The 15,947-nt window shown below is 40.6% G+C and overlaps 1 protein-coding gene across 16 annotated transcripts in view; it reads left to right on the top strand.

Annotated features, from left to right (window-relative positions):
• Window positions 1–15,947, top strand: part of RYR2 (ryanodine receptor 2) — a 646,139-nt gene that overhangs the window by 593,190 nt on the left and 37,002 nt on the right. For all 16 annotated transcript variants that reach the window (XM_067535799.1, XM_067535792.1, XM_067535786.1 and 13 more), the window contains 7 exons: window positions 2,069–2,150; window positions 3,655–4,958; window positions 6,001–6,068; window positions 8,874–9,021; window positions 11,205–11,291; window positions 12,274–12,492; window positions 14,725–14,855. In XM_067535799.1, coding sequence (XP_067391900.1) covers window positions 2,069–2,150; window positions 3,655–4,958; window positions 6,001–6,068; window positions 8,874–9,021; window positions 11,205–11,291; window positions 12,274–12,492; window positions 14,725–14,855 — 2,039 coding nt within the window. The remainder of the gene's footprint in view (window positions 1–2,068; window positions 2,151–3,654; window positions 4,959–6,000; window positions 6,069–8,873; window positions 9,022–11,204; window positions 11,292–12,273; window positions 12,493–14,724; window positions 14,856–15,947) is intronic.

Below are 15,947 nucleotides of genomic sequence, written 5' to 3'. Positions count from 1 at the left end.
ATGTATTGTGATGGTTACCAAAATATACTTATCTTAAGAATGAAAAAGTAGACTTGTCCAACCATGTGTGTGTGGAAAGTGTGTGGCAGAACCCGTAGTAAAACCCTCTTGGGTCCCAGTACAGCGCTTTAACCATGAAAAGACATCCCTTTCTTTTTTAAAAGTTTCTGCTTTCTGCTTTATTTGCTGTTCATCCTTTGCACTGAATGAGGCAGGAGTCCTATGGTAAAAAAAAATGTGATCATATTTTGAACACTATATTTTGCCATAAAACGTCATGAGGTGGCAGAATTAAATTTGAACGGGCAACCGTAGTTCTGGCACTTCCTAACTTTTGGTTGGTTCATTGTGTAACATAGTTTTTTGTGTGTAATTTCATAGACTATAAAAAGAAATCTGACTCTCCCCCCAGATACTCCATCATATGGAACCATATTGACCCTCAGCATGAGTTATCAGCAGGGCTTGAATTTAGGACCTTTGGATCCACAGCATAGAGCTTTACCACTTGAGCTAAAGGAGTGACAGATAGCAGTAATATCTTCTTATTTTGTATGTGGATCAGCTGCTAGAGAGGACTTGACACACACTTTGCCAACTCTTTGCTAGACAGTAGTGTGGATGCTGGAATTCATGATTCCTGTTCCTGGCTCGGGAAGGAAATGGGGTCTAGTGGTTAGAGACAGCACAACTAAGCACATTGGGTTTGTCACATTCATTATGAAGGGTGGTATGGCTATGGATGAGACTTGGGTTTGCAATAACAGGTTTGTATTCTCACATCTGGAAAAGGAGAGACTATTTGCCTGCCTCCTAAGACAGCTATGTGGCGTTGCTCAATAACAGGACCAGGAAGTTCATAGAATTATTAATACTAATGAATAGATTAGACCAGGTGGTCTCCTGCTGTCTACAGGAGTGGTGGGCAGTGGCAATGAATCTTTTTCCCATTTGGAGCTCAAGCTCTTGGGGCCTGGGAGCATGTTCATTATCTCAGTATAGTTGGCATTTAGGGAGATCTGTGAGGCTTTGAACATGCCAAATGCAGATGGGATGGTCAGGTATTGTCAGAGCAAACTTTTAATAAGTGCAAACACTGATTTGTAGAGTCTTATAAATTGACTAAATCTGGGTAGATTTAATTGAGGTTGGCAAATGGTACCTCTCTGATGCCAGGAGCATTCCCCTGTCAAATGTTAAATCTTTGCTGAAAATCATGGAGGCACTAGAGCTCTTCAAAGAATAGTAGGCAATAGATTTTAACATCAGCAAAACTACGTATTTTCCCTAACTTTGTACTCAGAAACAACTGAACTTTTGTAGGTGAAACTGTAAGAGAAATATGCCTGAGGCACTAAACAGACATGGAGAATTTCAGATTAAATGGTTAAAAATTGACAAAGTTTTACGCAATTGAAGTTTAGTAACTTTGTTTTACCTCTTATAAAAAGAAGTAAAATTCCAAACTGTAACTGATCTGTCACTTCTTTTGTTGTCTTGTTGTTTGAGCTTTTTATACCCCAATGCTATTGTTGTTATGACACTTTTCCTATGGCGGTGTGGGTGGGAATCTGATCATCTCAATGCTTACGTCAGTTTAGCAGACATAAAATGTTACATAGCCATCATCTTTTCAACTCTGATACACCCAGATACTATCAGCAATGTTTTTCTTTTCTTTATTCTCCATAGTGGCTCAACTTGCACTATGGCTGTATTAAATTGCTGTTTCTTCTAAACAAATAAGTGTGTGTATGTGTATGTGTTTTGCTACTGTATGAGAGCAAGTAGTTAGATAAATGTGTTTTCATTTCATTTCCAGTTCTGATATAAAGGGCCAAATTCACTAATGGCCTCTCAGCTTCTCAGTCTGATTTTCCCTAAATGAAACATATATGTGCACACACAAATGCAAGTGCAAGTTGGTAGTTAGATATATAAATTCCTGTTTTGCAAGTGCAAGTTCCTATTTGTGCAAAATATATGCATGCAAGATCAGAGGCTGCGTTGAGGTTGATAGAAATATTGGCCCAAGATAGTCTTACTTACAGTGTATTCATGTTTGCAGGATTCCAGTCAAATTGAATTACTGAAAGAATTAATGGATCTTCAGAAGGATATGGTGGTCATGTTGCTGTCTATGCTGGAAGGTAATTTCAATTTATTTTAAAATTGTATTTTGCAAGTATTATAACCCTGTCTTTTCCTCTGCACTTTTTTTTCACAGCAAAACCAGTCTCTCTTCCTCTTTTAATATTTTATAGTTAATTTGTTTATTATTAGAAGAGCTGTTGACCCTTAAATTCTCATGGGAATTATCATAACAACTATAATTTACATGGTGAACGATAATGTAAGAATGAATTAAATTAGTGTTAATTATGGACAGGCCAGCTCAGTTTGAATTATTAAAAAGATTTACTTATTTCCATGAGTTTGCCTTCTATTTTGGTTCAAATGAAATGCTGTTTGCTGGTGAAGCTAGAATCTAAGGTTCTTACTACCAAAGGAAGCTTCACTATTTATCAGTTGTTTTATTTACAGTGCATTAGCAACTTCAATGTGCTGCATGTAACATCACACTTTTTTATACTGGCAATTACTTTAACCATGAAAGAATGGGCTTTGATTTCACCGGGGTAGGTCCACGCTAGCTCTGGGGGATTGTCCTGTTTAACATTTGCAACTGCTATCATTGAACCTCAACTTCACCCAGTAGCTTGTGGCCATTGTAATAGATGATGATGATTTATTTGATATGCAGTGGCCCCTGAGACCTCCAGTCAAGGGCCAGGACACCATTGTGCTAGGCATTGTGTAAACAAAGATGGTCCCAAAGATACTTATTTTCTCCCTCAAAACTAGAGGGCCTCATCTACATCGCATATATAAGCTCCTCAGAACAGTGGCAAGAAGAGTTTCAATGTCACTCCTAAATTCCATCTCCCGTTCAGCACTCTATTAAATGTGAAAGAAGTCTCAGCTGTGTGTCCTGACATTTATCCCCTTCTTTCAAAAGCAATGCTTATAATTACTTCCGCTCTTGCATCTCCATAGAATCATAGAAGTGTAGGACTGGAAGGGACCTTGACTGGTCATCTAGTTCAGTCCCTTGCACTCAAAGTAAAACTATGTAATAACTAAAACATTCCGGGTAGGTGTTAGTTTAATATCTTTTTAAAAACCTCCCGTAATGGAGATTCCACAACTTGCCTAGGCAGTTTGTTCCAATGCTTCACTGCCCTCACAGTTAGAAATGTTTTCCTAATGTTTAGCGTAAACCTCCCTTAGTACAATTTTAAGTCCATTGCTTCTTGTCCTATCCTCAGAGGTTAATGGGAACAAATTTTCACCCTCCTCCTTGTTAACAACCTTTTATGTACTTGAAACCTGTCGTCATGTCCCCACCTGAGTCTTGTCTTCTCCAGACTAAACAAAACCAATTTTTCAATCTTTCCTCATAGATCTTGATTTATTATAGTATTTTTAAATGTTAACTTGTATAGTTTTATGCTGAAGACTTGCATGCAGCAAGATCAATCAGCAATTTGTAAATCTTACCATGTGATTATTTCAGTAGTCATTATTAAATGCTTTTATTTGCCAAAATGTTCATCGTCACCAATGAATGTTATTGCATGTCATCATCTTTAGGTAATGTTGTGAATGGAACTATTGGCAAGCAGATGGTTGACATGCTAGTGGAGTCTTCCAACAATGTGGAGATGATTCTGAAGTTTTTTGATATGTTCTTAAAATTGAAGGATTTAACTTCGTCTGATGCATTCAAGGAATATGACCCTGATGCTAAGGGTGTAATTTCAAAGAGGGACTTTCAAAAGGCAATGGAAAGCCATAAACACTACACCCAGTCTGAAACTGAGTTTCTACTTTCTTGTGCTGAGACAGATGAGAATGAGACTCTGGATTATGAGGAATTTGTGAAACGGTTCCATGAACCTGCCAAAGACATTGGTTTCAATGTTGCTGTTCTCCTGACCAACCTGTCAGAGCACATGCGTCATGATACCCGCTTGCAGACGTTCCTTGAGCTAGCAGATAGCGTTCTGAATTATTTTCAGCCTTTCCTTGGACGCATAGAAATCATGGGTAGTGCAAAGCGCATTGAGAGAGTTTACTTTGAAATAAGTGAGTCAAGTCGGACTCAGTGGGAGAAACCTCAGGTTAAAGAGTCAAAGAGGCAATTTATCTTTGACGTAGTAAACGAAGGAGGGGAGAAGGAAAAGATGGAACTTTTTGTTAATTTCTGTGAGGACACCATCTTTGAAATGCAGCTGGCAGCCCAGATCTCTGAGTCAGATTTGAATGAGAGGTCAGCAAATAAAGAAGAGAATGAAAAAGATAAGCCTGAGGAACAGGACCTTAGAATAGGCTTCTTCTCCCTTGTGACTGTCAAGTCAGCTTTGATAGCCCTCAAGTATAATACAATGACAGTTATGAAAATGCTCAGCATGAAGAGTCTAAAGAAGCAGATGAAGAAAATGAAGAAAATGACCATGAAAGACATGTTCATGGCTTTATTTTCTTCCTACTGGAGCATCTTGATGGGCCTACTGCATTTCACATGCAGTGTTTTCCGGGGCTTCTTTCGCATCATGTACAGTTTGCTACTCGGAGGGAGCTTGGTAGAAGGGGCTAAGAAGATCAAGGTAGCTGAACTTTTAGCCAATATGCCAGATCCCACTCAAGATGAAGTGCGTGGCGAAGGGGAAGAGGGAGAGAGGAAACCCACAGAAGCTGCATTACCTGCAGAAGATCTGACTGATCTAACAGCTTTATCAGATGATGGCGACTTACTCTCAGACATATTCGGCTTGGACTTGAAAAGAGAAGGAGGCCAGTATAAGCTGATTCCTCATAATCCAAATGCTGGTCTGAGTGATTTGTTGAGCACGCCTTCCTTACTCCCATTACCTGAGATGCAGGAAAAAGTCCAGGTAAAAAACTATATATTTTATCCCCTATGTATCAGTTGGTTATGTGTGGATTGGAAATAATACTTACAGCTATGTTTGTGTGATTTTAGTTTTTTTCTTAAGAGTGGCATGCTTTTTAAAGAATAAAACGGAATTATCAAAGTTTAGTCTTTCTGGAATCACAAGCTTGCAGCCCCTCAGACTTGTCTATGATGTTTGGTTTACTTTTAAATTCAAAATTCAGAGTGCCTTTTGTAAATTCAAAGGGAAATGCCATTTTCCCTCAATCTAGCTTTGGATAATAAAAAATAACTTAATGTTCAGCACTGTGACTATGCTGCCTTTTAGCTGTTTTTGAAGGCTATATGTATACTGCTTAGTCTTTGTAGATGGGGTTGCTTGTGTTGGTGGAGGGCAGAGCTTAACAGCCCCGGGCTTGTTTGTGGTTTGTCTTATGTTCCTAAAGTTCATGCTTCAAGGTATCAGCCAGCTACCTTCAGGGTTCAGGAAGAGATTCCCCTCATCCAGGGTACTCTGGGAGAGGTTTTCTTTTAATTTCTTTCCTCTGAAGCATCAGGGATGGTCAGAGCTAGAGATGGGACATTGGACATGGAGGACACCGAGCATTCTCGTTCTCAGGCATTTTACTGGTTGGTTCTTGCTCATGTGCTGAAGGTCTTACTGATGATCATATTAGGGGTTGGGAAGAAATTGTTCCGTATGTCATACTGGCAGTGATGTTGGGGGCTTTTCACTTTCCTCTGCAGCCTGTGATGTGGGTTACCAGCTTGGATTATCTGGGTATATCTCACTAAATCTTTTCCCTTCCATTGCGGGGCCTGGAGCACTAGTGCACTTCAGCCCCTCCTATTCTCTGCCTGTTGGAGATAATACTTTAGTCTCCTGTGGGTTGTAATACTTTTGTCTCATTTTGATTGTTGGGTTTAGTGTGCAGATTCTGGGTGGTGTTGGTGGCCTGTGATATAGAGGAGGTCAGACTAGATGATCTAATGGTCTCTTCTGGCCTAAAACTCTGACTTTTTTTCTATCTAACTCATTGAAGGAGCAGAAAGTGAATGAAGATGAAAAAGATGAGAAAGAAGAAACTAAATCCGAACCTGAAAAAGCAGAGTATGTATAACCCTAGACCTTACTCCTAAGGAGCTGTCAATTGTTTTGCTGAAAATCAGTTTTTTCTACAGGTAGTCCCTCACACTTTCATTTTTGTGTCATAGAGAAGTCTCACATGTCTGAATGTAGGTGGCTCTTCACACATCATCCTCAACATTGTCCTCTGGCAAAGGAGCCCTCACATTCCCAGTGCAGTGAAACCAGCATAAAATTGGTTATGGTGGTCTTATGTCTCCCTTTCTTCCAGTCCATCCTTCCCAGTCCCCGTTCCAGCTGTGTTCACTGTATTTACATGGTATCTGGGACAGCAGGCATCCTTCTCTATCATGCTGCTCTATGATAAGTCTGTTGATGGCTAGAATTCACACACTGTGTCTCATGCTACCTACCTCCGTTCCCCAGGAGAGTTAAGAGCATTACCTTCACTATGGATCCAGCCCAGGGCGGGATTGCTCGAGCAGACAAATTCCCAATATCACTTAGAACTGAGTTCTTCTGTGTTCAAGGCTCCATGTACTCCACAAAAAAACTGGGCCTAGGTTCCGCTTCAACAACCCCGCCTTCTGTAGCATTCTGATGCAGAAAACGGCAAATTCCACAGGCACATTTGAATTTAAAACTAGAAGTCTAAATATGTAAGTAGCCCCTGCATGCAGTTGGTTGTGACTGAATGCAATTCATTTTATGCTGTCCCTAAGTTTTCACTGTTCAGTGTGACACAGAAGTCATTGTACACACCAAGGGGAAGCTGGAGGTTTGGGCAGCTGGGTGGAGAGTAGTTAGAGCCTTTGGCAGTTGAACAGGTTTGGGAGGCAGCGTGGGACTGTGGGACAACAGCTTTTGCTGGCAGTCTGTAGTACAAAAGCTATCATGCTTCATATTTAATGGGTATCTTTAAGGTTCAAAATGAAAACCCCTTTAAGAAAGAAGAGGGAGATTATCCCTCCTGGAGCTATTGTTCCAGGCTATCTGCTGACTAAGAAAGAAACTGGTTTGGTTTACTTTCAGCTCTAGAGCTGTGCGGGAACCAGAATTCCTGTCCCACGAAAAATGTCACATTTCCAAATGTTTTTCCTTTTGAATTGGAACGAAACATTGAACATGAACATTTTCAATTGGATGTAAATTATGGAGCCAGGCAGCCCAACTGCCAGATGGGCACCCCGGAGAGCTGGCTAGCTAGGTAGCCCAGGAAGCTGGACAGCTAAGAGAGCCCTGACCAGGCAGGCTGTCCAGTATTCTGGAAGCCTGTGTAGCCAAGCAGTTCACTTGCCTACCCTCCAGTCAGCTGGCAGTCGGGCTGGCAGGAAACCAAGACGGGCTTGCCAATGCATGTGCCTGCCTGGTTTACATCAAAAGTTTTGACAGAATCGAAATGTTCCCACAGAATATTTTGATTCCATCAAATCAGCATTTTCCCATGGAAAGAAAGTTTCCATCAGAAAACGTTTGACCAGCGTTATTTAGTCCAGATATCTAAGGTTTTCTTGGCGCAAACAGTGGCTAGAAGCATTTAAAGAATGAAACAAAAAACTCAACCCCGCACACACTGAGCACACTGGTTACAGAGAACGATTTTGTAGGTCAATTTTTAACAATTCAAACAATTTTATAGCGTACGTTCTTTGGCATAGGTGCTGGAACTAGAGGTGTTGGGAGTGTTGCCTCACCTCTTTGCTTGAAGTAGTAATAACAACCCAAATACCTGGTTTCTGCACCCCCACTATAAAAAATTGTTCCAGCCCCACTGCTCTTTGGCAAAATCTTTGGCTGCAGGTTCAGCCTGCTAGGTATGACAAAACGTTGTCAGTCCAATATCGTTTTAGTTTTAGCAAGATTCCTTGTGGACATTGCTCAGTGCAGAGTCAGGTCCTAAATCAGTTCAGGGCTCACAGGAACTTTGGCAGTTTTTCAAACATGAAAACATTTTCAGATGTTTTTTGATTTCTAATCCAACACTGTTTAAGGTCTTCTATTAGTAACAGAATTAAAAACAGAGTTAAAAATCAAATAAATGTAATGCAATATATATTAAAGTATTTGGTTTTAACTGGTAAAATAGAACGAAACTACATCCCATAGTTCATGATTCCGTGTTTTCTTTAGTATAGCTGATATGTCACAGATACTTTAAATGCAACAGTCAATTCTTGTTCCTTCCTCCATTTGAGTAATTGCTTGTGGTATCCTCAACTGCCAAAGGGGAAATGCAGAATCCTGAATTCAAGACTTGGTTTGTAAATGGAGGAGGAAGTGCTTTTTCAGTTATTCTGTTTCAAAACATAAATGTATTTCACATTTTCAGTCAGCTATTTTCTTTTATGGGCAAATCCGGCCCCTTTCTCTGCACTCTGGAGCCCTGGCCACAGCAGATGTGGTGTAGTCATGCTGCATGAGGCTGAAGGAGAGCACTCAAAGTGCATTACAGAGCTTAATTCTGCTGGTGCTGACTGCACAACTATTGTGTGGGGCTTGGGGATAGGAAGGGTGGAACACGTGGATCCATGATTACCTGGATTCACCAGTCAAATATCCTCACATAAGGGAGGCTACTGCAATGCAGTGTCTGTAGTATCATCCATAGAACATCTCTGCCACTTCTTTGTGACCTATGAGGGAAAATTCCTCTTCATTCCATGTCTCTCCCCTTCACGAATCATGGTTACTGTAGCTTCATGAGGGGACAGGATTTCCCCCTTAAAGTGGTGGCACTGTAAAGATCTGAAAGAAAAAAAAAGTTTACAATAGATCTCTAGTTCATCTTTACAGACTCAGCACACATTATGGGTTCATTTGTTTTCTCAGGGGAGAAGATGGCGAAAAGGAAGAGAAAGCCAAAGAAGACAAAGGAAAACAGAAGCTGAGACAGCTTCTGGCACACAGATATGGAGAACCAGAGGTCCAGGAATCAGCCTTCTGGAAGAAAATCATAGCATACCAGCAGAAACTTCTTGTAAGATGTTATCTACATTGGACTGAGTACTTACGTGTTAAGACAAGCATGTGTACTAGGAACTTGTTATAAAGCCCTGGAGAAAATGTCTGTGCATCTGAAAAAGCTATAGCAACCTTCACTCATTCTCTGCCCTCAATCCACCCCCCAAAAATGCATGAAAACAAAATAACAGTGAAAATACCAACGTGCTAGGCAAGCTGATCCTTTTTTTAGAAAAACATTAAGAGCCATCTTCAAAGCTGGGCACAATGCGTGCATTCAGATAAGCATGTACACTCTTTATAATCACTAAACCATTACTTTTTTTGTGTGTGCGCATGAACTGGTATTTATACATGCAGTTACCCAATTTGTGAATGCAAATGTGGAGTTATGTGGCTGGAATGGACACTCACACATATCATATTTTTAAGGGATGGAAATATTTTGTGTTTTCTTCAAAAATAATTTGTCACAAAAGGTTCACAGCTGCAATGCATTGCAAGTCCTATTAGTAAGCAGTGCAAGGCTGCTGTGTGGATAATGAACCACTGGAAGAATTTACCAAAATTCGTGGTCTCCATCACTGGCAATTTCTAAATCAAGATGAGATTTTTTTTTTTTTAATGATGGAGTTCAAAAGGAATTATTGGGGGGAAGTTCTATGGCCGATGTTACACAAGAGGTCAGACTAGGTGATCACAGTGGTCTCTTCTGGCTTTGGAATCTATGAATCTATGAAGGGGAAAACAAGGGTAGAGAGATCTCAGAAACTGAGAGCAATATTTGGTGAGCTCAGAAGCATGGCAGCATCCTCGCTCACAGGTAAATTACATTTGTCTCTGGCCTAAGAGGCACTGAATAATAATCCACATTAAGAGGCTTTGCTCTATGCTTGGAAGGCACAGGGCTGAAGAATGGAATCTTGGTCTCAGACCTGTGTTAGTGGCTGCAGAGGCTCTCCATGACAACTTCCACAAGGTATATCAGGTCTCCTCTGCCCTCTCCCAGGCAGTCATGGATCCAAGCAGCTCTCAGATTCATTGGCTCTGCATCTACCTTCATGACAACCCCACCACACATACTCCTGTAAAAAGCGACCGCTGAGGCCCTGGTGCTCAAGGGTCTGCAGAGTCACCTTTCACAGCCTCTCTGTTTTCTAGCCCCCAGGACAATCATATGTATGTGAGACCTTTCACAGAAGCACAAGGGACTGCAGAATTTTACCTTCACTGAGAGAGATTTATTAGACATGTCACAAATCCATTTAAAGAATTTTTGAAGACCCAATACTTAGTATAAAATTTCATAGCATGCTACATATATAAATCCATGTAAAGAGAGATGTCATACATTTTGCATGAAATACTGACTTATTTTTTTAAACTGTAGTTTGAAAGCCCATATCTATGGAAAATAAGACTAATTAAAGTAGCATGTTTCTCAAATAATACAATTTTTCCCAAAAAATTTAGACACCTATTTATGCCATCTTGTACATTGTAATGCATTCACAAAAGGGGGTAGAGTTAGGATTATGCATACAGCCTTATCTTCAACTTTCCTTGATTCAATGAGTGATTCACTTTGCAGCCTTTAGCGTTCTTTTACTGTCATTTTTTTCTATAGAGAGACAGATAATGGCAGCAGCTGTGGAAGTTTTAAAAATTAGCTAAGATTCAAAAGATTTCATTAGGATACAAGTTGTTTCAGATGTGCATCTAATATGAAATATTCAAGTCACTTCAGTCTACAGACTTGGGTTAGATATCTTATGGGAACAGGATTTCCATGGGATTTCCCATACTTCCACTTTCAATCCTGTTGCAACTGGAACTAGAAAATGCAATGGCATAAAAACATGAAAAATAATTACAAGACTGAGTTATCCAAGCTTTCCATTCCTCACAAAGTCTGAGATTTGGTTCCAAATTCAGATTGGTTTTATGGTTCTGACACTCTAATTGAAAACCTTGGTAAATATGCAAGCAATTTTTGGAGGAGATTGTGGGAAGAGATGTTCTTATGTGATGGTTTTTAATAGTAAAACTCTTCAAGCTTTCTAGGTTTGGGTACTTTGAATAAGTTTAATAACAAAAGGTTCTTAAAAGTATTTTTTATGAGTTCCCCAAAGTTGACTAAATCACATATATAAAATAACTTATAGATAAACAGATTGTAATTTTTACTTTTATTTTCAGAACTATTTTGCTCGTAATTTTTATAACATGAGGATGTTGGCTTTGTTTGTTGCTTTTGCCATCAACTTCATCCTGCTCTTCTATAAGGTAAATTTGTTGCATTATTACTAATCAACCCTTCTGCTGCATATTTGCATGAATGTGAAAAATATGGGAGACTGCGTAGCCAGAGTAACACTCTAAATTCCCATTAAAACTAGCTAAAGATTGACTAGCCCAGTGGATTAAGGGTCTGCTTAATATTTCAAATATATTGAGTGCTTATCTCGATAAGGCTATACCGCTATTACAATTTTGATTAGTATTTTTCCATCATTGCAATTCTGAAAAAGGAGAGAATCTTATATAAAACACTCCACACATACCAAAAATCTCTATGCCTGACCTCTCTACACAGAGGCATGGTAGGAAAGCATTAGCCATTTAAATAGTCAAATTAAATAAGACACATGGCTAATTAGTGCCTGGTGGGTCTGCACACTGGGGGTTTCCACCTTCCTTTTTGCAGAAGACAGTCTCACAGCACAATCCCTCTCCTCACCAGACCCTGCACCAGATGGTCGGCATAGTCCAGAGACGGCAGGAACATAGGGAGAGCAATTTGTGGAGGGAGCACATAAATCAGTCCTGCAGAGATATTCAGTTAATGCTGCTCCAGGCTAAATTCACTTGTCGACTGATGACTCTCTCAGGTCCCTGGAAGCTGCCATATCTAGATGAATGTCTGGCAGAGCTGTGCTACCAGGGATTCAGTGTAGGGGTGGTCAGAGCTGCAGTGCATGTGTGTCACTGGGTCTCCACCAAGATGGCCATGGCCTCCCATGGATCCCAAGTGATCTGGCAAGTTTGGGGCAGCTTTTCTATGGTGAGCAGATGGCAGCTATTCCAGTGGAACAAAATGAAGGGATCTCTGCAAGGAATTTCTAGTCGAGATTTCTTCACAAAAAGTTCCCTCCCTTTTTACATCATCCTGGGTTTGTCGCTTGTGATTTATAGTACATAGCCTGCAAAAATGCAAAACTCCCATCAAATGAATAGCTGTCCCCCTGATTGTAAGTGATTTGAACAGGTCTCCACCTCTGCTGGGGTAGAAGAAAAGGAAGTTCCTGTGGTAAATGCTGATGAAAACTCCAAGTTAAACAGCCTGGAAAGTGGCTCCCATAGGATCATCACAGTGCACTATGTCCTTGAAGAAAGCAGTGGCTATATGGAACCCACGCTGCGGATTCTGGCTATCCTACACACAGTTATCTCCTTTTTCTGCATCATTGGATATTACTGTTTGAAAGTAAGAGATCGAAGAATTTAACAATGTTTATTTTTCTAGGACTCTTTGTGTCCCTCCACTGGGTGAGGTGGGGAGTGGAGCAAAATCACAGACATTTTGCACAAACAGGGTGGGGACCCCCAGGAAAAGCCACTATGTTGCTGGCCTCCCCTCTATAAGTTATGCATCTGATGAACCTCACATGCATTCAGAAAGCTAGGCCTGTCATAGGAGGGAAGTGGAATCCCTGTTTGTGACATGTTCTCATAGGCCCAACACATGTCCATTTGCCATATACATTATGCAGCCCTGCCACCTGTGGCTTTCAAATACAAGTAGAGGGGGATATACATGACTAGAGGAGGATGGATTACAGTAGCAGCATTGCATATCTGCTGGCTGTGCTGAGCAGAAAGTGTATGTTGCCACGGGTATGTGGACTTAGAGTTTCTGACTGATCTCCAGTGTGCGTTGCTCTGACAAGCCCTTCCTATTATCCCTTGTACACCTCTGGCAGTCTTGTTCTAGCAGGAGCAGAATGCAACAGATCAGCAGTTCCCTCAAAGGAGGCACATGAGTAGCATTTCTTTTTGCACAGGTTTTTATGCAGTAGAAAATTATTTGGATTCTAGTTATTTTTCCTATCTTTAATCAGTTACCTTTTCTTTGCCAAAGAGATAGGATCTGCTTTCCTAGTGGAAGCAAATGGTTAGCAGCTGGCTGATTTCCTGCACTTAAAATACCTCCATGAGACTAATAGTGAAACATGCTTTCCATGACTGGGTGTCAGGTGGCACACACTGAGTACCATCTCCAGGTCCTGGCTTTTGAAATATGGCTCTCTTTTTTCTGTGAGAGCTGTATGGAATGTCTCTAAAAAAATAACTTTTTATGTTTATCCTCTTCCTAGACGTGAAATAAAAAAACCAGCATTGAAATAACTGTTTGTTTGCTATAATGATTTTTCACAGCCTACAGTTCCTGATGCTCTAAATGGAAGAAATTGCCTTTAAAAGGAGCAGTTCTAGTCTCTGCTTGTGGCGGCTGTGGAGACACATTGCTTTTAAAAAAAATAAATTCCATCTCAATTGCATTGCTTTTGTGTGTGTGACAGTTGTGTGTCTGGAAATTGCTGTTAAAATGAGAGTGAATAAAATCCACTAAATGCCTTTTATGAAGCTGTCTTCAGTGAAGATTTGAAGTACAATTATTATATCGAGTGTAATATCCACTTTATTATTAAACAATATAATTTTAATCGTCGTTGTTCCAATATAATGCTGTCCAGCTCTAGGCTATGGTTTAGGTGCAGAGTTGCTGATGTTGAGTGGATAAATAAAAGGTGAGTTTGGGGTAATTCAGACATAATGCTGGGAGCCTAATATAATCACTTTTCAATTAAAAGTCCAATAAAAAAGCACTCCATATGTAATCAACGCTTTAGTGCAGCCAGAACATGCTTTTCTGTCCATAGCAGTTTTCGAAGGAAAGTCCATTCAAATGGAACTTGAAGATCTGTCAGTTGCATCCAGTCGCAATGGGAGGCACTTCTCTTGAATGTCACACAGCTCATTAGTGAGAGTTCTGTCCCAGGGAAGGCCTCCTGAGCCTTGCGGTCCTGATCCTCAGGTGCAGGCAAAGTGCACAGAGCACAGCTCAAGGAGGTGGTGTGCAGAAGTAATTTAATGATGTCTTTTGCATTATCTTCATGCCAGTTGCTGCTCTTGTGCATGCTGTTTCCCCAGCTGTGTCTTTAGGGGCAGCCTTAGGACTACTTTAACTCATACCGGTCTAGAACAGCCCAGGTGCCTTAATGCAACCTTGGATGAGCCTGACATAGAGCATGGGCACTTTTTAGCCATGCCCCTTTTCACCCTGCTGTGCTAGGGAAGCAGGGAAGGTGTGTGGTATACAAATCCTTACATTTGTATGAGCCTTGCTGGGGTTAATGGCCACAGTACTGCAACAGTGCAGTGCGAAGTGGTTGTATGGTACTAAGGGATCTGGGCTTCATTCATCTATATATACCCAGATTACTGGTATTAGTCAAATCCTTGACTGTTTGAAGGACTACTATAGGTTATTGCACATACTATACAGTATGTAATTTTTGCTTTTGATTGCGGGTTTACCTTCATTCAATCATGCATTCAATTTTTACCAGCAGCTAGCTGTTCTTAAAAGATAGTAGCTCCCAGAGCTATCACTGATTTTTTTAAACTAATTTTTAATATGTTTATTTTTCCACTGCAGGTTCCACTGGTTATTTTTAAGCGTGAAAAAGAAGTTGCAAGGAAATTGGAATTTGATGGGCTGTACATTACAGAACAGCCGTCAGAAGATGATATTAAAGGGCAGTGGGACAGACTCGTCATCAACACACAGTGAGTGTTTTTACTGACTCTAGCTTTGATAGCTGTGTAAAGAATTTTCTGGAATACACACATTTTATATGGCTAGCCCTCAAGTTTCTCAGAAGTGAATGATAGAGATGGGTATTACGTTTCCAGCGAAATAATTTTGTAGGCTGCAGGCACCTGTAGGCATTATTGTAGATCATGATTTTTAGTCTGTGTTCTGAGAACCTGAATCTGAAATTATTTTTGTCCTGCAAAAAACAATGCACAATAAAGTTCACTTTGGTAAGTATTATATTTATTAACAGGTGCAACTGCCACAGTGACTGGGTGAACTGCACTTTGGAACCCTTCAGACCACCTTCAGTGCTCCCTCACTCTGGGCAGAACCATATGGTCCAGCCTCTCCAGGACTGGGTCTCTAGACATCAATCCCCCAGTTTCCTAGTTGTGTTGGCATGACAAGCCCAACTCAGTTTGACACTTGTAAACCCTTCCTCGCTTCCTCCCTTTCACTCGGCAGACCTGTGATCAGCAAGTTGATTAAAGCAACTCAGAAACAATGTCGTCAAAACAAAGTGTTATTTATTCATTCCCCCAAAGGTACAAAGCACACAGAGCAAAGGGTAGAAGCAGTGAAAGGCCATGGGTATTACACATCAGTCTTGCCGTGCCAGGATTTTGTAAAACTCCATTCAACCCAGCTAATTCCCTTCTCTGGCTGGGAGAAAACAGACTCTCCTGCTCACAGCAGCTTTCTCTGTCTCCCTGTTTTCCTTTGCCAGCCTGTCAGCTCTTGCTGATGCTCCCAGCGTTGCTTCTGGCCGTTCACTAAACTGCCACCCTTTTCTAGGCCTTGCTGTCCTCTAGTGACTTAGTGATTTTTGATCTCTCTCTTCCTAACCTTGGCAAAACAGTTATGTCATCAGGTTTTGCTTTTCTGAGTGTCTTGTGGGTTGCTCTATCATAGTTTTACCTTTCCCACTTGGTTGCTTTAACAACCTCTTTTCAGCTAATTCTATGACAAGTACTCATCATAAACACACACTGAGGTATGTACCATATCCATGAAACAAAAAAGTTATTTCCCAGTTCATCACAGTTGTGTTAACACCGTAC

This window comes from Emydura macquarii, unplaced genomic scaffold, assembly GCF_026122565.2.
Source record: "Emydura macquarii macquarii isolate MOO-44397 ecotype Brisbane River unplaced genomic scaffold, CSIRO-AGI_Emac_v2 contig_3517, whole genome shotgun sequence".
Lineage (NCBI taxonomy): Eukaryota > Metazoa > Chordata > Testudines > Chelidae > Emydura > Emydura macquarii.
This window is presented reverse-complemented; position numbering and strand designations above follow the sequence as displayed.